The following is a 20650-nucleotide window of genomic DNA, read 5'->3' on the forward strand; positions in this document are numbered from 1 at the left end:
ACACTAGGAAAACTATTCTATTTAATGGCAGTGCACACATGTCAGGTTTTACACACTCACTGTGTGTCCATGTGCAAAGCCTGCAGACATGTCCCTTTATTTAATGTACCATGGATGAAATGCATGCTGCACACGTGAACACTGATGACATCTGTGTGATACATATCAACGCCTCGGAAAGGCAGTACAATTAGCACTGTCCCTAGACACCGGGTGCTGAATGCAGCTGTCATCATTGTCGCCTGGTCTCCCTACTCTGCAATCAGCGAGACCAGGCAATGCTAATGAGACTTGTAGTCCGCACCCACTGTGTAGCTTGTATTAAATATAATTAAATTAAAAAAAACTTTCCCTGTAATTTTTATAACCAGCTGAAGGAAAGCTGATGGCGGGGGCTGATGTTAATATTCTGGGAAGTGGCCAATAGCCATAAAAGTTTGTAGGCTATTACATCTCACAGCTGTTTGCTTAGCCTTTACTGGTTATTAAATACATGACATGGGGTCCCACCTAAATTTACTAACCAGCAAAGGCTAAACAGACAGCTGTGGACTGATATTAATAGTCTAGGAAGGGGCCATGGATATTGGCCCCCTCCCAGACTAAGAACATTAGCAATCAGCTGCCCCAGAAATTGTGCATCCATTATATGCACCAGTTTTGGCGCTTAACTTTTGCTCTTCCCACTGGCCCTGGTGCAGTGACAACTGGGGTATTAGTTGTGGGGTTGATATAAGCTGGTTTATGGCCGCTGACATCAAGCCCAGGGGTTAGTAATGGAAAGGCATCTATAAGACACCCCGATTACTAACCCCATAGTCAAATTTAATAAAGATACAGAGTAAAGTCCTTTAATTGAAATAAAAACAAGTCCTTATCTGAGCACGTTCGCAGATCACTATCTCTTATCTTTGAACATCTTTAACCCTGCTGTTCTGTAGGTATTGGCTATACACTTGTACTGTTCGGGTCAATATGACCTGACTTATTAAAGACTGTTAATTTTGACATTTAGCTACTCTATTATTTGAATACCAGTTGCATTGTTTAACGGTATGTGAACATGGTTGGTAAAAAACAAATGAAAACTAAAAATCAAAACTTCAGTTTGCTCTTTTTTTCTTTAGAAAAGGGTTGTACAGGTTCATGCATTACTATATTCAGGCTTTCTTGCATTCTGCACAGAAATAACTCATGTTCTTTACATAAATATTTACTATGAGTAGAACATGTAATATTTATTTTATCACACAGAGATGGACAAATGCTGTATCTTTTCCTTTTTAGTCTTTTTCCGGTGCTGGTGGAAGCCGTGGGTTTGCGTTGTTGAGCATGCTGCTGGATACGGTTTAATATGGCTGCTGCTCCTTCGCTTCAGGGGTTTTGCTTTTCTTTCTAGAATAGACAGCATAAAAAGTGACTTTCCTAATTCTTCCGGAAAGAGTCTTCGTTTATGCAGTTTATTGGCGTTCCAATCTTTTTCACGTCATAAACAAATGCATCGTAGGCAGATACATCAACAGTGTTATAATATTAAGTAAAACCAGTGGCCACCAATTGCTTTTGCGTTTGCTTGTGTACGTAGCTATTAGTTGATCTCATGTGTCAACTGCCCCTTGGTGGAATTAAAATCTAATATCATCTGCAGCTTTTTGTCATCTCGACTACTTACTGCATGGTCATGGTACAGCATGCTCATCAGAATTGCTTGTTTGTTTTTTGGGGAATGTAAGAATCCACTGTCATTTCCAGTAAAGTAAAACGGTGAAATACGAACATCTATTTTGCCAACGATACCTGCTGTTCAGGCTTTTTTTTTTACAGTGCCCGGCATTGTAAGTTTTCATTTTATCAACAGCTGCCCCAGTTGGTGCAAGATAAAAAAAAAAGTTGTCACATTTTGTCCTTTTAGTCCTTACCCCAAACCTGAAAGAGTCACATACCCTGATTGATTTCAGGTTTTTCTCAGGGTTTTTTCTGAGCGTTTAGAGCAGACCTGGGCAAGATGCGGCCCGCGGGCCGCATCTGGCCCGCCTGATGATTTTAAACGGCCCGCCCGCTAGCTGTCACTTCTGACAGCCGCCCCCGGCACCGCTCGGCCAGACGCTTCTGAGGAGGACCGCTGGCGGATGAAGTGAAGGCCCCGAGCTCATACGCATCGGCCCTGTACGTCACCTGCAATGTGAGCAGCAGAGCCGGGTTGATCACCGGTTTATCGGTGGCGGCGGCCATCTTCTCGAGGCCGCGTGTGCGCAGATGGAGTGCTCTGCTTCACGGGGCTTCAGGAAAATGGCAGCGGGAGGCCGCACGTGCGCAGATGGAGATCGCGGCGGCCATTTTCCTGAAGCCGAGTTTGCAGATTTAGATCTCGGCTTCAGGAAAATGGCCGCCGCGATCTCCATCTGCGCACGCGCGGCCTCCTGCGGCCATTTTCCTGAAGCCCCGTGAAGCAGAGCACTTCATCTGTGCACGCGCGGCCTCGGGAAGATGGCCGCCACCACCGATATTCAACCCGGCTCTGCTGCTCACATTGCATTCCGGGCCGCTGCGTCACCTCTCCTGTGGAAGGGACCCTGCGCACGCCATACCGCTCCTCTGCCGCCGCCACACCACTGCTGCAACCCCCCCATGGACACCAGGCCGTGGCGTCGCCCACCTAAGCAGGAAGGGACCCTGCTCAGGTGCACGCCACACCGCATCACCCCACCTCTGCCGACACCATGCCTCCTGTGACCCTGCTTTGCCACCGCCAGCCCTCAGGTAAAATACTGTAAATTCGGACTATAAGACGGACCCCCATCTTATAAAAAAAATCTTTTTTTCTGCAATTTTCACCCCAAATTTGGGGTGCACCTTATGGTACGGTTCGTCTTATAGTCCAAAAAATACGGTAATTATATTAGTCCGGCCCTCTAAAACCATCCCAATTTCTCATGCGGCCCCCATGGCAAAATTAATTGCCCACCCCTGGTTTAGAGCATATAAACTATTGCTGTCACAAAGTGTCCATGGATCTTGATGCCGTACTTTGCCCGCTTACTCGGATTATATTGTTTGAATGGGCACCTACTGTGCAATGCCACAAGTTGTTCATCCACAGTGACATTTTCACCAGTATTGTATACTTTTGGAAGAATCTCTATTTATCCCAAACTTCTCTAATAGCAGCTAGTTATTGGAGAATTATCTGACGTTGGCATAGGACACTTTTTCTGCCTGTGCAGAAGGCTGCAAGTTCCAAATTACATTTTTGTTTTAATAGACTGAATTGCTTGCATTGGACTAGTTGTCTGGGTATCGTGTCTCATCAGATTCAACTTTAGAATTCTCATGATCACTTTCCCGGCTACTTATGTGGGCCTCATCTTTGGACACTTTCTCCAGTTGGATATATTCTTCAGAATCTGACGTGTTGACAAGCTTTTACAAATCTGCTCCACTCAGTGGACGTTTTCTCCAACTTTCGAAATAATGAACACTCCCGACTTTCCAGGGGTAAAATCAGCATTGTGGAATAAAATATCACTATATAAATAAACAACGATAACAATCGCGGCAAACACTAACCAGTGTAGCAACAATAAGCTTATATACTACAGCGAAAGAGACCTGTACTGAAAGCCCATCCATCTGCAGTAACTTGTAAAAGTATCGCACGCACAGACTGGCAGGAACTGGAGAAATCGATAAACAATAGCAGATGCAATAGATAATCCACAATGATATTATAAATCATTTATGTGACTGAAAAATATGGCGGAAGATCTGTATAAAACACTATTATATTGACCCAAACGGTACATATGGTATGTAACAATCATTATTTCATACAAAAAACAAACAAAAACAACACTTATAATAACCCCTACCCATAAACAGACTCACCTAATCACGATTTGCATATGCGCATAAAAAATAACCTGCAGCTTCACAAATTTTTTCTTGGTTAAATAGACCCGAACAGTACAGCAGGGTTAATATTAACACACAAAACTCTTAAATTTCTATGCTGCATATCATTCCATATGTAACACACGGATGGCATACTGACCACAAATCTCTCCAGTACTGTTTTTTTTCCACTACAGGAATCGCCAGAACAGGTGAAGGAGGCCTAAAGGGAATCAGTCAGCAGGTTTCTGCTAAGTAATTTGAGGGCATCATGAGGTAGGGGCTGAGACACTGATTACAGGGACACGTCACTTATTAGGCGGTGTGCTGTTGTTTCACTAGAATAAGTGTTTTATTACCAGGAGATGTTTTTATAACTGCTTGACTTGCTGCCTTTGTGCCTTCTGGTCCAACCACGTCCCCATCACTATCAGCTTACTGTTAATACACAATGTACATAGAAAGCTGTGCTGTGGGCATGGTCCGCTTCCTGTGCTCTGCTACATCTATAGCAGAGAAAACCGATTGCATTACAAGTGCTGCACCCAGTAAAGTTATTGCATCGCTGGACATAATCCTTACATTATGCTGCTCTCAGATGAGTTGGCAAAAACTCAGTAACACGTTCTCTTTGAAGGTTGAAATTGTGGCTGGTCTTGGTCCGCTGCTGACTGTATCATGGCCATTCCCTGTGTGGGCTCCATACTGTAGGCTGTACATGAATTGTCAGCACAGTCCCCGATGACCTTGCATATAATCTAGGTTATTTGACACATTCAGTTTACTTGAGTTTACTTGGTCCTGGGTGCTGAATTGGTGGTGAGGTTGTGACTCTGACATCTGCTCATACATTCAGATTTTGTGGGTTTGTGAATTTACAAGTTCAGCTGTATTTGTATGGAAGTGGCAACACAAAACTGCACTGTATTCTTAACCCCTGCAAGGGTTTTTTGGACATTTTGCTCTTCTGATAGACTAGACAATTTAAACATTTTTAACATGTACAAATAAAAATTAAATTGCAAAAAAAAAAGAAAAACATATTAAACCTACATACCCTTAGGGTATGTGTGCACGTGCCGTTTTACATCCGGAATAGCAGCGGATTGAACGCTGCTTGGAGCCGCAGCGTCCAGATGTTACAGCATAGTGGAGGGGATTTTATGAAATCCCGTCTCCACTATGCGTGATAACACGCACCCGGCGGCCCTGCGATTCCGGACATGCGGTGCGTCTTTTTAGACGCTGCCGCAAGGTAAAACACAGGGCCCTATGTGTGGGGTGCGATGATTCCGGATGTGTGCAATGGACACATCCGGCATCATCGCGTCACAGAAGGGGGCGGAGCGAGTTTGCCGCTCCGTCCAAACCGCCGGCCATCCTGAAAGTGGACACGTACCCTTAGTTATTTTACTGCAGGATTGTTGTCACTAATGTAAGTTCCCTGCCTCTAGTCTTATACTTACCAGCTGCTGTTATCGGTGCGCTTTTTTCGGTCTTCAGGTTATGTGACCTGTCAGGTCGCTTCAGTGTTTACTGGGCAAGCGAGAAGTCACGACTCCTCCGTGTAAGTCTATGAGAGCCAGAATAGGAGTCTCATAGACTTACACTGAGAGGTTGTGTCTGTTACCTCTGACTTACTGTCAGTCTGTAGTTGCAGTCACAAGATGGCGGAGTGGCGCTGAGAAGAGTGTAATACTAGGGCCAGGGAGCTTAGATTAATGGCACCACTCCAGCTCTGAAATGAAAAAAATAACAACAACACTGGAGTGGTGCTTTATGAATGCATAAAAATTGATCCATGTGACTAAAAGTGTGACCCAAATAGATAAATACATGCACCTCCTATACATACCACATAGGCCTACTTATCTCAATAAAATTACAAAAACCTGAGGGACCAAAATGCTACTTTTATACTGGCAATTTCAGAAAGGCCACAACCTTGGCTTTAACCCCTTTCTGCTAGCTGACGGTATAGTATGTCAGCTGGCCGTATCCCCTGCTTTGAGGTGGCTCCAGCGGTGAGCCCACCTCAAAGCCGTGACATGTCAGCTGTTTTCAACAGCTGACATGTGCGCGCAATGGGCGCGAGCGGAAACGCGATCCGCCCTGGCCCAATAACTAGTTAAATGCCGCTGTCAAACTTTGACAGTAGCATTTAACAAGCGTGCGCGGCCGGGAGTACTCACACCACTGACCCCCTTACGTGATCGGGGGTCATCGATGCTTTGCCATCACAACCAGAGGTCTCCTTGAGACCTCTATGGTTGTTGATGGCAGATTGCTATGAGCGCCACCCTGTGGTCGGCGCCCATAGCAAGCCTGTAATTCTGCTGCATAGAGGTGATCTGTGCATCACCTCTATGTAGCAGAGGCGAACGAGTAGTGAATGCTTCTAGTCTCCCATGAAGGCTATTGAAGCATGCCAAAATGAAAAAAAAATGTTTAAAAATATAAAAAAAAGTATAAAAGTTCAAATAACCCTCCTTTTGTCCCAATCAAAATAAAACAATTAAAAAAAAAATCGAGCCTACAAATATTTGGAATCGCCCGATCTATCAATTAAAAAAAGGATTAACCTGATTGCTAAATGGCGTAGAGAGAAAAAAAAATCAAAACACCAAAATAAGGTGTTTTTGGTTGCTGCGACATTGCATTAAAATGCAATAACGGGCGATCAAAAGAACGTGTCTGCACCAAAATGGCATCATTAAAAACATCAGCCCGGCACGCAAAAAAGAGAACCTAGACATGTTTGGAGTCTATGAACTCGTAATGACCTGGAAAATCCTAATGGCAGGTCAGTTTTTATCATTTAGTGAACCCAGGAAAAAAGCCAAACAAAAAACAAGTGTGGGATTGCACTTTTTTTGCAATTTCATCGCACTTGGAATTTTTTTCCCGTTTTCTGTTACACGACATGGTAAAACCAATGGTGTTGTTCAAAAGTAGAACTCGTCCCGCAAAAAGTAAGCCCTCACATGGCCGTATTGACAGAACAATAAAAAAGTTATGGCTCTGGGAAGGAGGGGAGCGAAAAACAGAAACGAAAAAAGCTCCGGGGGTGAAGGGGTTAATAGAATACAGTGAAACCTACAATTCATACATTTCTAGAAGACAAAGAAACTGACCTTTGGTATTGTCACCCGTGATCACCTTCTTAGAATTTTGTCACAAACAGCATTTTTTTTTTTTAATTAAAATATGCATCTGCCTAAAACTTACACACAACCTGAGGTTTACACACTAAATCAATGTAAACACAATTGATGAAGGTGTGCAAGGTTCTGAAATACCACAATTACTTACACCAACAATGTGAAAAAATAACTATTAGATATGGGGAGTTCACATACATCACTCATCGCATTCACAGCAGCGTATGTTAAAGAGATCCAAAACTGATATCGGCTATGTTCACACACAGGTTTTGGAGTTTTTTTTTCTGCAGCCAAAGCCTGCTCTCTTGGCAGTAAAAACTCTGCGTTGTTTTGTGGCATTTTCATTTCATTTTTTTGGTGCCGATTACATGTGTGCTGTGTCTACAGTACATGTTTAAAGGGAACCCGTCACCCCGTTTTTTCAATATGAGGTAAAAATAGTGTTCAATAGGGCCTGAGCTGTGCTGTACAATAGTGCCTTTATTATCCCCTGATTCCCCACCTTTGCTGCCAAAATACCTTCGTAAAGTCGCCGAACTCGGCTTCAGGAAAATGGCCGCAGCGATCTCCATCTGCGCAGGCGCAGCATCCCGCGGCCATTTTCCTGAAGCCCCGGGAAGCAGAGCACTCCATCTGCGCACGCGCGGTCTCAGGAAGATGGCCGCCGCCACGATAACCAGGGGAATAGCACAGATCGCGCTCTTTTTCAGCCGTTGCGCAGTGCATTCGGCTGCTGCGCATGCGCGAACCACTACGCCAACGCCGGGAAGAAAAGCAAGAGGTGGGGGAGAAACAGCGATTTCACCACGCCCATTTGACCAGACCTGCGTGATTGACAGCCGAAAACGGCGACTTTACTAAGGAATTTTGGCAGCAAAGGTGGGGAATCGGGATAATAAAGGCACTATTGTACAGCACAGCTCAGGCCCTATTGAACACTATTTTTACCTCATATTGAAAAAACGGGGTGACAGGTTCCCTTTAATGAAGTTAGTTTTATCTACCAAAACCGCAGCAAATATTTTTGTTCCTTTTTTTTATTGCAGCGTTTTCTCACTTTCTCATTGCTTTCTATAGATGAAAAAGCACTATAGCCGTAATCCATATGACTTCACAAAAATAATAGAATGTAAAGTGGCAATTAAACATTCCACAGGGTCCAGAATCACATAAAGATTTGCGGGAGACATCTGCATAACAAAAGACATACACTGCAACATCAAATGATACGTGAGATTATACCAAGTGGGAGGCACAAGCCCAAAATAAGTGTAAGGCTATGTGTGCACGTTGAGTATTTTCTTGCAGAAATTTCCGCAAGGTTTCTGCATCTCTTGGCAGCAAAAACACTGCAGAAAAATCTGCGTTTTTGTATGCATTTTTTTCCTGTGCATTCAATGGGTCAAAAATGCAGGCAAAAACGCACAAAGAATTGACATGCTGCAGATTTAAGCGCAGTGCAAATCCTGAAAGGAAAAATACTGATCATGTGCACAGCACTTCAGGATTCTCATTGACTTTGCTGGCATTCCTCAGCATTTTCTGGATTCCATAGCATTTTTAGGCCTATTCCATACGAAAAAAGTGCATCAAAAACGCATCGTGTGCACTCAGCCTAAATGCCAAGACTTTGTCTGATTCCTGACCCTGTGACATGTCTTGCCTTTTACATTCTGCTATATGATTTGAAATCTTTTAACCCCTTAACCCCAGAGATGTTTTCGGTTTTGCGCTCCCCTCCTTCCCAACGCCATAACGTTTTTATTTTTCCATCAATATGGCCACGTGAGGGCTTATTTTTTGCGGGACGAGTTGTACTTTTGAACGACACCTTGGTTTTACCATGTTGTGTATTAGAAAACGGCAGGAAAATTCCCAAGTGTGGTGAAATTGCAAAAAAGTGCAATCCCAAACTTGTTTTTTGTTTGGCTTTTTTGCTAGGTTCACTAAATGCTAAATCTGACCTGCCATTATGATTCTCCAGGTCATTAGGAGTTCATAGACACCAAACATGTCTAAGTGGTGAAAAAAAATTCCAAACTTTGCTAAAAAAAATAAATAAAAAAGCACAATTTTCCAATACCCGTAGTGTCTCCATTTTTCGGGATCTCGGCTCAGGTGAGGCCTTATTTTTTGTGTGCCGAGCTGACGTTTTTAATGATACCATTTTGGTGCAGATATGATCTTTTGATCGCCCGTTATTGCATTTAAATTCAATGTTGTGGCAACGAAAAAAACGTAATTCTGCGTTTTGACTTTTTTCTCGCTACGCCGTTTAGCGATCAGGTTAATCCTTTTTTTTTATTGATACATCGGGCGATGAACGCGGTGATACCAAAAATGTGTAGGTTTGATTTTTTTTTTATTGTTTTATTTTGAATGGGGCGAAAGGGGGGTGATTTAAACTTTTATATTTTCTTTTACGCCGGAGCCCGCATCAAAGCGGAGGTTCTGCCATTGGATATACTATTCTGTCCAATGGCAGAAAGGGGTTAATGAATATTCAATTTTTTACTTGTCTGTATTTGCCTTGCATTGACTTATGTCTAGAGATGGGCGGACCCCTGGATGTTCGAGTTTGTCTGAACAGTTTAAAAAAGTTTGGGCACCAGAACAGTACCTGGATCCAAACTCGGACCCCATTCACTTGAATGCGGTCCCGAAGATCCAGTGTTTGCCACGCTGTCATGTGCATGACAGGGTGGCAAACACTGCTTCTGATCGGCGGTAAAATCTTAGCCTGCTGACCCTAATAACCACGAGAGCAGGAGTGGCTGATGGGATAATTCATCAGCCGGAACCTGTGCTCTAAATAAATAAATAATTTTAAAAATAAAAACGGCATGGGTTCACCTGTATTTTTGATAACCAGCCAAGCAAAAGTGACAGCTGGGGACTTCAACCCTCAGCTGTCAGTGTTGGCAAGGCTGGTTATCAAGAGTAGAGGGGTCCGCACCCTGTTATTAGTGGCAGTAGGCGTAGGCTGATGGAAGCCGTAGCTGTGGGCTCACGCTGTCATTTGACAGGGTGGGAACCGTTGCTGTCTGACCAGCGGTAATGAATTTACTATCGATCAGAAGCAGTGTTTGCTGCGCTTTCGTGCAGATGACGGCGCTATAAACACCTGATGTTTGGGGTGCCAAACCCGAACAGTAACACGTACTTCCTGATGAAGTCCGTGTCCGAACAGTAGGTGTTGGACGCCGAACTTTACTGTACGGGTTCGCCCCTCTCTACTTGTTTCTATGTGTTTTCATGGCTGTGTGTTTTTTTTTTTGCAGTGGTTAGCACTGCAGCTTCGCAGCACTGGGATTCTGGGTTCAAATCCCACCAAGGACAACATCTACAAGGAGTTTGTATGTTCTCCCCATGTTTTCGTGGGTTTCCTCCCACACTCCAGACATGCTAATATGTAATCTACATTGTGAACCCCAATGTGGACAGTGCCAATAATATCTGTAAAGCGCTGTGGAATTAATGGCGCTATATAAGCGAGTAAAATAAATATTACCTGAATAGTTGTCCTACCATATTTTCTTATTGACCTATGTAATGTGTGCTAATGACAGGTTCTAACATTTCTTTGCCTCCTACACTGTTTAGTATGGAGATGTAAAGAAAACAAGCCACGTAGAAGTGCATGTTACACACCTGGCAAAACAACAGTGTAAGCAGGTGGAAGCATAGGGTTAATAACCATGTCCTAAATGTACATAATGGCATCAGGTCAGCTGCTTGTCATGATGAGTCAGCACCGTGAGGCTCCTGCCCACATCCTTATTTTTTCAACCATTCAGATGGTTTTGCAATGTGTCACAGGCAGTGGCTGCACACAGGCACAGTCATTGTGATAACTGCAGCTGCTCCAATGTACATTTTCAGCCTCGCCTTTATATCCCATGTCAGGGTTCCCTATGGCAACAGCTTTTTCATTGGCTTAATGTCTTTATCCTAATTGCCAGCCATCTATTGCAACAGGCTAGATGAGAATTTCTGTCTGATTGGGCTGGCTTCATTTTCTGTTACTTCCTTATTGAAAGTGTACATTTAGCAGAAATGAAGTCACGTCTGGATGACTTTGGAAATGGCACTTCTGTTTCTGACTAGTACTTCTTTAATGTTACCGGATGCTTTGAGGAGTTTTCAACTTTTGTTAAAAATTCTATATTTCACCCTTCTAGCTGCTAATCAGTCCCTACTGCTGCACTGGTTCTTGTCTGGTTCTTCTCGCCACACAGCCTGCTCCCTGTTTCATGGTAGTATCTACCAGTGTGGATTTTCCAGCATCATTCCTCAGACTGCATCTCCATAGATTTCAGTAGGCAGCTTTAATCTGATCCCTGAGTTGGCAGTTTATCTTGTTTTGGCCAAAATCGATTTGGGCTGTGAGTGAAAGATGAGTTCAAGAAGTGGGGGAGATTAGCTCGTGACTGGAGAAAGAAGCAGATTTTTCTGAAAAAAAAAAAGTCATGAAGCTTCCCATTTCTGTATGTGTTGTAGATTTATGCAAACTTTGTGAAACAACAGTGACCATTTAAGGTCCTACAGGCCCCAATTCAAGTCTGACATTTTATATGCCAGTCTTAATAAAGGCAGCAATGGAATAAGGTGTGTGCCTGTTATTGAGTTTGGCACATCTCTCAGCCGTCGTGCTCTTCCGCCAGAAATGTAACTCCAGCCAGAGGTTGGTGTACATTGCTGTGTAATGTACACTACTTTTGTGGCAGGCATTTTGATGGATTTGTTGAGTGGCTTCGGCATGCTCCATGCTGCCCTAGTTCTACTTTGGCAGTGCTGGAAGATTGGCGTAGAAATGCCAAAAGTTGCAACATTTTTGTGATATTTCAAGGAGTTTTACACCAGAATTGCAGCAAAAACTCTTTGAATTGGAGCCTCAGATTTGCTTCTGTTCAATGTCTTTTCTTTGTGATCCCTCATGTAGACAGCATGGACTTAATTAATACTAAATGTACCCGATAAGGAAGCATTCTCTTCTATTTTTACATTTCTGAGACTAAGGCTGCATTTGACAGGAATTCTCTTTGGGTTTAGCTACATAATGGAAGAATCATTCTGTGCAGTGTTTTATTATGATGCAGTACCATTAAAGAGCACTTACAGAATGTTGAAGGTGGTTATGACATCTATTTAATTTCTTTGTTTTATTTTTGGAGTCTCATGCATATTGTAGATGTACTTTTTTGATGCTTGTCTTCTAGTGAAGCATTTGAATAATATTCCGAGATTAGTTATTTTTATTATGTTATGGTCTTTTGAGCAAGTTCAGATATACAGCATAATCTTTTTATCTTGCCCTCATTGTGATCTCTCCATTAGTCACGAGGATATACACCAACCAGATAAATGTGGCGCATGATAAAAAATTAAAGGACCATTTATTTATTTATTTATTTATTTATTTATTTATTTATTTATACCAAATTGATAGTTCAGATTAACAAGTGAAGAAACCCTTATCATCAAAAGACAAATACCGGTACTTTAATCAGTATACATTGAAAGGGGTAAAGTGAGAAAAGAAAATGTGTGTGTGTATGTATATGTATGTATGTATGTATACAATGCCTACAAGTAGTATTAAACCCCCTGCAGATTTAGCAGGTTTAATAAGATGCAAATAAGTTAGAGCCTTCAAACTTCAAACAAGAGCAGGATTTATTAACAGATGCATAAATCTTACAAACCAAAAAGTTTTGTTGCTCAGTTAAATTTTTATAAATTTTAAACATAAAAGTGTGGGTCAATTATTATTCAACCCCTAGGTTTAATATTTTGTGGAATAACCTTTGTTTGCAATTACAGCTAATAATCATCTTTTATAAGACCTGATCAGGCCGGCACAGGTCTCTGGAGTTATCTTGGCCCACTCCTCCATGCAGATCTTCTCCAAGTTATCTAGGTTCTTTGGGTGTCTCATGTGGACTTTAATCTTGAGCTCCTTCCACAAGTTTTCAATTGGGTTAAGGTCAGGAGACTGACTAGGCCACTACAACACCTTGATTTTTTGCCTCTTGAACCAGGCCTTGGTTTTCTTGGCTGTGTGCTTTGGGTCGTTGTCTTGTTGGAAGATGAAATGACGACCCATCTTAAGATCCTTGATGGAGGAGCGGAGGTTCTTGTCCAAAATCTCCAGGTAGGCCGTGCTATCCATCTTCCCATGGATGCGGACCAGATGGCCAGGCCCCTTGGCTGAGAAACAGCCCCACAGCATGATGCTGCCACCACCATGCTTGACTGTAGGGATGGTATTCTTGGGGTCGTATGCAGTGCCATCCAGTCTCCAAACGTCACGTGTGTGGTTGGCACCAAAGATCTCGATCTTGGTCTCATCAGACCAGAGAACCTTGAACCAGTCAGTCTCGGAGTCCTCCAAGTGATCATGAGCAAACTGTAGACGAGCCTTGACATGACTCTTTGAAAGTAAAGGTACCTTAAGGGCTCGTCTGGAACGGAGACCATTGCGGTGGAGTACGTTACTTATGGTATTGACTGAAACCAATGTCCCCACTGCCATGAGATCTTCCCGGAGCTCCTTCCTTGTTGTCCTTGGGTTAGCCTTGACTCTTCGGACAAGCCTGGCCTCGGCACCGTAGGAAACTTTCAAAGGCTGTCCAGGCCGTGGAAGGCTAACAGTAGTTCCATAAGCCTTCCACTTCCGGATGATGCTCCCAACAGTGGAGACAGGTAGGCCCAACTCCTTGGAAAGGGTTTTGTACCCCTTGCCAGCCTTGTGACCCTCCACGATCTGTTGACCATGTATGAGTGCTGTTCACAAGTTTGGGGAGGGTCTTAAAGGGCCACTGTCACCCCCTCCAGCCGTTATAAACTAAAAGAGCCACCTTGTGCAGCAGTAATGCTGCAGTCTAACAAGGTGGCTCTTTTAGTTTTTGATTAAGTTATTACCTCAATAAAGCGTTTTAAAAATTGGCCACAAAGACCAGATATTGTACCGGGAGGCGGTCCGCATCGTCCTCTATGAATCTTCCAACTGCCGTCACTCTTCTCTTCAGGGGCGATGGTTGCCGCCCCCTTCGCGCTGTTGCTTCTTAAATCCGGCGCCTGCGCTGTGCGTGCCTGCCTGGGGCAGGCGCAGTCTTCATTGTCAGTCACAGCTCAGACGCAGGGTGCCTGACTGCGCCTGTGCGGGCAGTGCGGCCGCCCTGTTACTGAATCCCCGCCCCGCACTGTTATTCATTATGCACAGTGCGGAGCTGGCATTCCTGGGCATGCGCACTGCGCTGTTCAGGCACTCCCCCATCTCGGACGCTCTCCCATCTCTGACGCTCCCCCTGCTCCCCCGCCTTCCGGCATTGTTATTTGCGCCTGCCCAAGGCAGGCACGCACCGCGCAGGCGCCAGATTTAAGAAGCAACAGCGTGAAGGGGGCGGCAACCATCGCCCCTGAAGAGAAGAGTGACGGCAGTTGGAAGATTCATAGAGGACGATTCGGACCGCCTCCCGGTACAATATCTGGTCTTTGTGGCCAATTTTTAAAACGCTTTATTGAGGTAATAACTTGATCAAAAACTAAAAGAGCCACCTTGTTAGACTGCAGCATTACTGCTGCACAAGGTGGCTCTTTTAGTTTATAACGGCTGGAGGGGGTGACAGTGGCCCTTTAAATAGTCAGAAAAGGCTGGAAAAAGAGATAATTAATCCAAACATGTGAAGCTCATTGTTCTTTGTGCCTGAACTACTTCTTAATACTTTAGGGGAACCAAACAGAATTCTGGTGGGTTGAGGGGTTGAATAATAAATGACCCTCTGAAAAGACTTTTCACAATTTAAAAAAAAAATAAACAAAGAAATAACATTCTTTTTTGCTGCAGTGCATTTCACACTTCCAGGCTGATCTACAGTCCAAATGTCACAATGCCAAGTTAATTCCAAATGTGTAAACCTGCTAAATCTGCAGGGGGTTGAATACTACTTGTAGGCACTGTATGTGTGTGTGTGTGTGTGTGTATATGTAAAATATATTATATTGATAGTGTCCGAAATATGTGCACCTTCACAAAAAAAAACAGATAACCAACCACCTAAGTATAACAGCACATTCGTGTATCCCAATGAAAATATCTTGATAAACTGTGTGAAACGGAGCACCGTACATGTTTATAAATGCAGCCTGTTCAGATGCTATGGTTTTAGATGCATATACAGAATTTGCAGGTGGCTATCACTATATGGCGTTGACTAAACTGCTTTGTAAAACTATTGGAGAAATAGATGTACTTCCCTTAATAGGTGTCAGTAATTGTGGCCCCGACACGTTTCCCCTCCAGGTTATGTTTCATCAAAGGCCATAAAAGATGGACCAACATTAATCCATAACAAAATCACCATGTATAAGAAAGAAAAGAGCATGGCACTTACTGTCCCACAAACAATGTCCTTTTATTATGGATACATGTAAAACAGAGGCAGAGAAGCTTTCAAGTTGAAAAAGCATCGGACGACCGCGGTTTCGCGCTACCTTGCGCTTCTACGGGGACTGTAAGTGGCATGCTCTACTCTTATACATGGTGAATTTGGACATATGCTTGACTTTCTGCTGCTTGGCACCTGTGTCCCTGGAGTTTTATTAAGGGCTCCTTTCCACTAGCGAGATAAACATAGCAATACATGCAGCCGCACGCTCCGCTCCCAAGTGCTGGCGCCAGAGTTTGGTTTTCATATGCGAGACACGGACGTTTATCTCGCAAGTGGAAAGGAGCCCTAAGCCTCGTGTCCTCTATGTTGTGCAGCGGTGCCGTTCATATCCCTCTTTCTGCATTGAAGTGATTACTCCATAACATACTTGATGCCTGTGGATCCCATGGATGGCAGAGCTGCTTTATATAGCCAATCCAATCCTGCCCAAAAAGTATCAAAACGATAGAAGGATAGAGGTGTTTAGAGGAAAAGAGGCCTGAATGTCTTCAAAGTATCTAATATGCACAGGTCCATTCTGTGAAGGGCAGTTACAAGACATAAAATCCCTCAAAGCAGGTAGACCGCACCCTTTCAATTTTCAATTGGGGAAAAGTGCATCTTATAGTCCGAAAAATACGGTATTTGTCTTTTAATAATTAGGTTTTCTTTATTTGTTAGTGACTTTTGAATCCGTATATTCATTACACTTCGGTTAGCACAAATTAATAGTTTACACTAATCTACGCTAGTGTACCTTTTTCTGTGCAGTCTGATATAACTTATTCATTGGCTAGGTATACTTTTGGAACCATTTTTTTTTCTATTCTAATACATCATTTCAAGGCTGAGAAAAAAAATTAACTACACTGAACAAAAATATAAGCGCAACAATGTTGTTTTTACTTCACTTTTTCATGTGCTGAACTCAAAGATCCAAGACTTTTCACAATTAACAAATTTGTCTAAGGCTATGTGCTCACGTTAAAAAAAAGAGGTGCAGAATTTTCTGCACAAAATCCGCATCTCCTGGCAGAATCCGCAGCTGCGGATTTGTCGCGATTTTTGTGCGGAATTGATGCGGATTTTCTGCAGTTTTTACCACTGCAGATTTCTATTAATGGTAGTACCGCAAAAAAGAAGTGACATGCTCTTCTTTTAAATCCGCAGCGTTTCTGCGCAGATTTTTCTGCACCATGTGCACAGCTTTTTTTTTTTTTTTACATTGTACTGTAAATCACAGTGCGTTTCTGCGCGGAAAAAAACGCTGCAGATCTGCACTAAATCTGCAGCGTGTGCACACAGCCTTAATCTGTTAGTGGACGCCGCGATAGCAGCTATTACTTAGGCTGCATCCACCCCACGTAGATGATACCTATCTGTCTGCCATTCAAACTATTGGCATTTTCTGCCAGTTAATCCTACATTTTTGGTATAGCCTTTCATTATACCACATCCCTTTGTACGTAACTAATGAAGGTCTGCTGTTTGGACCGAAACATTTTGATACACATTGGGATTGAATATAATCACTTTCATGTTATCGCAAAGTTGAGTGCCGGGTTTTGCTTTAAATCTGTTAGTAAGCATCGTCTCCTTTGCCGATATAATCCATCCATCTGACAGGTGTATCAAGATGCTGATTAGACAGCATGATTATCGCATAGGAGTGCCTTAGACTGGCCTAAATCCTGGTCCAACACTGCCGCCTCCTATCTCAGGGGCTCAGGGTTTATAAATATTGTATATGCAGAGGCTAGTGTAGGCGGGGTTAGCCGTGGTGTGGGCGAGTTAGCTTCCTCAGCTCTGCTTTATACTAAATCTAAAATCTCTGATTGTGTCCAAACTGCTGCACTCAATAATCTAAGGCTGCTTTCACACATCAGTTTTTTGCCGTCTTGCACAATCCAGCAAATTTTGAAAAAAAACGGATCTGGCAAAAGTTACCACCGGATCCATTTTTTTCTCATAGACTTATATTAGCGCCGGATGGCCTCACGTTTCATCCGTTTTTAGCCGGATCCGTCAAAAATCCGTTGGCTGGAGAAAACGGACATAGGAACGTTTTTTCTGTCCGTCGAAAAAACGGACATCGATGGATCCGGCTAAAAACGGGTGAAACGTAAGCTCAAATGATGGAATCTGGTGACAAATTTTAGTTTTTTAAACAAACCATGCATTTTCCATTCTGGAGTCATTCTCTCTCTCTCTCAATTGAGACTAGTCAGACAGGCTGGTCCCCAGCGGTGTGGTTTCCCCCGTCCACTGCACCTTGAGTGATCATCTCTCCCTATACGCGCATACAGAGTGAACTGTCCAACTAGTCTCCCATGTGGCTTTATCCCCGGCAGCTATTAAACTATTGTTTTTCCCAGAAACGCCACAGCTCTTCAGAGTCAAACATATATGGCTGAAAACATGTAGCCAGTGTCTGATACATGGTACCTGTGGATCCTGCAGCTTGTAACAGATGTTAGGTCCCCTATAAGGATCGGACATGTCTGATTTTGGACTGACCATTTAGTACTTGGCAAAGCGAGCTCACCTGTGTATGGGAGAGTCGTGCAAGGTAGCTGCCAGCTGGACAGTGGTTCAGCCCAAAGCAATCTGCTGTGTTTGGGGAATTAACTCTGATTTCTTGGTAGAAATGATGGGTTGCTCAGTCAGGAAGTAGACTTTGATAGGTCTTTACCTGAATTATAGAATCACTGCTAACCTTTGTGACTTTCTGATTATTCTAGTCCTTGTAGCAACTTCCATGCACACTTCAAACGGCCCTTCAGGTGTCCCCTTATTTAGGCTCATTTTGCATTGGTGTGTGTGGCACTTGCTGTACTATAAATCATCTCTCTTGCGGTAGACTTGTATGCAACAGCCAATCAGAAGAGGCAGAGCTGCAGGGGGCAGAAGACATCAATAGGTTGAGCCAATGATAAGGCGGGGCGGGGCTCTGACTACCCCTAGCTAAACAGTTGTCACAGATAACAGCTTTTCCTAATGGAGCTGAGCTAATTAGCAAGGAGGAAAATCTGCAACAGGTAAGCACCTTCTGTAGGTCATGACTTCAATGGAATTTTTGAGCTCCTGACTGGACATTGTCTTTACGCTAATTTGCCCTTTTCCATGCTCATGCTGAATTATACCGAACTGATAAAGATTATTAAGTACAGTTATTCCTGGTGTAATATAAATAGTGACATTTACTTACAGGATGTGGGCTGCCTGGATGCCTTGGAGACTGCTGCTCGAGCTGAGGGTCTTCCATTGGATGTTTCCATGCACTCACATTTGCAGTTCTTGGGTGAAAACCAGCACAATAATACCAAATACCACAATGGTCTACACTTGCTGAAACCTTTTCGGATTACTTCCAAGTAAGTTTTCTTTCTACCTTTCCACGCTTGTTGGATCTTGTATTTGCAGACCTTATTGATATTTATGTACTTCTCCTTTACAGACACCAGCACCCTGTGGATAATGCTGGACTGTTTTCCTTCATGACTTTCTCTTGGCTTACACCTCTGGCACATAAAGCATACAAGAAGGGTGAATTGTTTTTTGAAGATATCTGGCCATTGTCCCTGCATGAGTCTTCTGATATCAACTGTAGACGGTATGTTGTTATTGTTTAGGTTGATTATGGCAAGTCACTATAATTAATTTCCTACTAAATAATTGTCACGTGGAACATTTATGGCATATTCACAAGATAGGTCAGATGTGGTATGCCCATTTACTTGCAGGCTACAGTTTCAGAAATTGTTGAGCAAATTTGATTGCCAGTTTTTGGAGCTCCCATGCAAATGAATGGAGAGATCCGCATTTGCTGCATCCTCCACACGGACAGCGGCATCATGGGACCTCAGTCTCGAAACAGATGCAAATTTTGTAAAATGGCATAAATTTCCCAGATGGGACACAATTTTATTTTCACTTATATAAGGGGTTGCTCACATACTTATAACCTTAGTTATTCATGGTAAGTTCAATAACAATTTACAGTGTTCTTCCAAAAATTGGAGTACTCGGGATATAACCATATTCTGGAGCACACAAATCAAATTTGAGATCACGACTCAATGGCAACAATTGAGCCTCGATACTGCCTTAGAACTGGCGTGGAGTTAAAATGGAACTGTGCTTTCAACAAACTCTGCACAAGTCAATAGTACAGTCAGTTATAAAAAAAATAAACTTTGTAATGTATCTTATCAGATAAATCCTCTTCCTTCCCCACTTATCAGACACTTCTTTCCCTTCCCACCCACTGACCTTGCCATCCACCAGCTGAAGTTTATCTTGCTCAGCAGAGATGGACTGCCTGTGTCATGTCACAGCTCATTATCCTCTATGGAGAGGGGAAAAGGAGAGAGGAGCAGGGAAAGTAATAGACAAAGGCAGGTGGAAAACATTGTGCAGAGCTCTATAACAACCGCACATCAGAGGTTGAGTCATATCTGCCCATCTCTACTTTAGAAAGTCCTCCTGGGCAGCTTGTGTCTGAGATATAAAGTGAATGGAGAACAGGCCTCACCGTCTCTGTGCTGTGTTGTCTATGGGAGAACTCTCTGCAGCTTGACTCATCCACCTACCAAATTACAGCGCGAACATGCTGAGTGGGACACTGGTGGTGAGAATGCCGGACATAAGTCACATAAGGCTAAAAATGGTTTTATTCCGCATGTACTGTCATAGGACACTTGATTCTGAAAAGTTACTTGAAGCATGGTTACCCTGTAGGGAATGTCCCAACTGTGCAACTGTTATTACTGTACCTAGCGAAGGACATCTGGATGTCCTAGAATGGTGCTTCCCCCTCTATTATCCTGGATAGAAGCTGCTGCAGAAAAAGATGGGCACAATGCAACAGTGCATTTCTACTAAGGACAATGTGTCACCATCTGCGGCCTTTCTGACTGGTATTGCTGCTGAAAGACAAGCTAATCAGCTAGTAGAGTCAGCCGCTATAGTTGCAGCGATCAGCTAATAGCTGTGACAGCATTATTTTGAGAAATGGTTGTGCAGTTGGCACATAAACTGAAGTTTAATCATATCTGCAGATATATTCATCTTCCAATGAAGGCTATAGGAAATGTATATACAAAGAATATCCTCCTAGAGATGGCTGTAAATTGCACTTATTTTGTTATTTTATTCCATGAT

General features: G+C 43.1%; 1 protein-coding gene across 6 annotated transcripts in view; it reads left to right on the plus strand.

Moving 5' to 3' along the window:
• Positions 1 to 20650, plus strand: part of ABCC5 (ATP binding cassette subfamily C member 5) — a 123678-nt gene that overhangs the window by 18143 nt on the left and 84885 nt on the right. For all 6 annotated transcript variants that reach the window (XM_077290143.1, XM_077290148.1, XM_077290149.1 and 3 more), the window contains exons 3-4: positions 18698 to 18861; positions 18945 to 19100. In XM_077290143.1, coding sequence (XP_077146258.1) covers positions 18698 to 18861; positions 18945 to 19100 — 320 coding nt within the window. The remainder of the gene's footprint in view (positions 1 to 18697; positions 18862 to 18944; positions 19101 to 20650) is intronic.

Source organism: Ranitomeya variabilis, chromosome 2 (assembly GCF_051348905.1).
Source record: "Ranitomeya variabilis isolate aRanVar5 chromosome 2, aRanVar5.hap1, whole genome shotgun sequence".
Classification (NCBI taxonomy): domain Eukaryota; kingdom Metazoa; phylum Chordata; class Amphibia; order Anura; family Dendrobatidae; genus Ranitomeya; species Ranitomeya variabilis.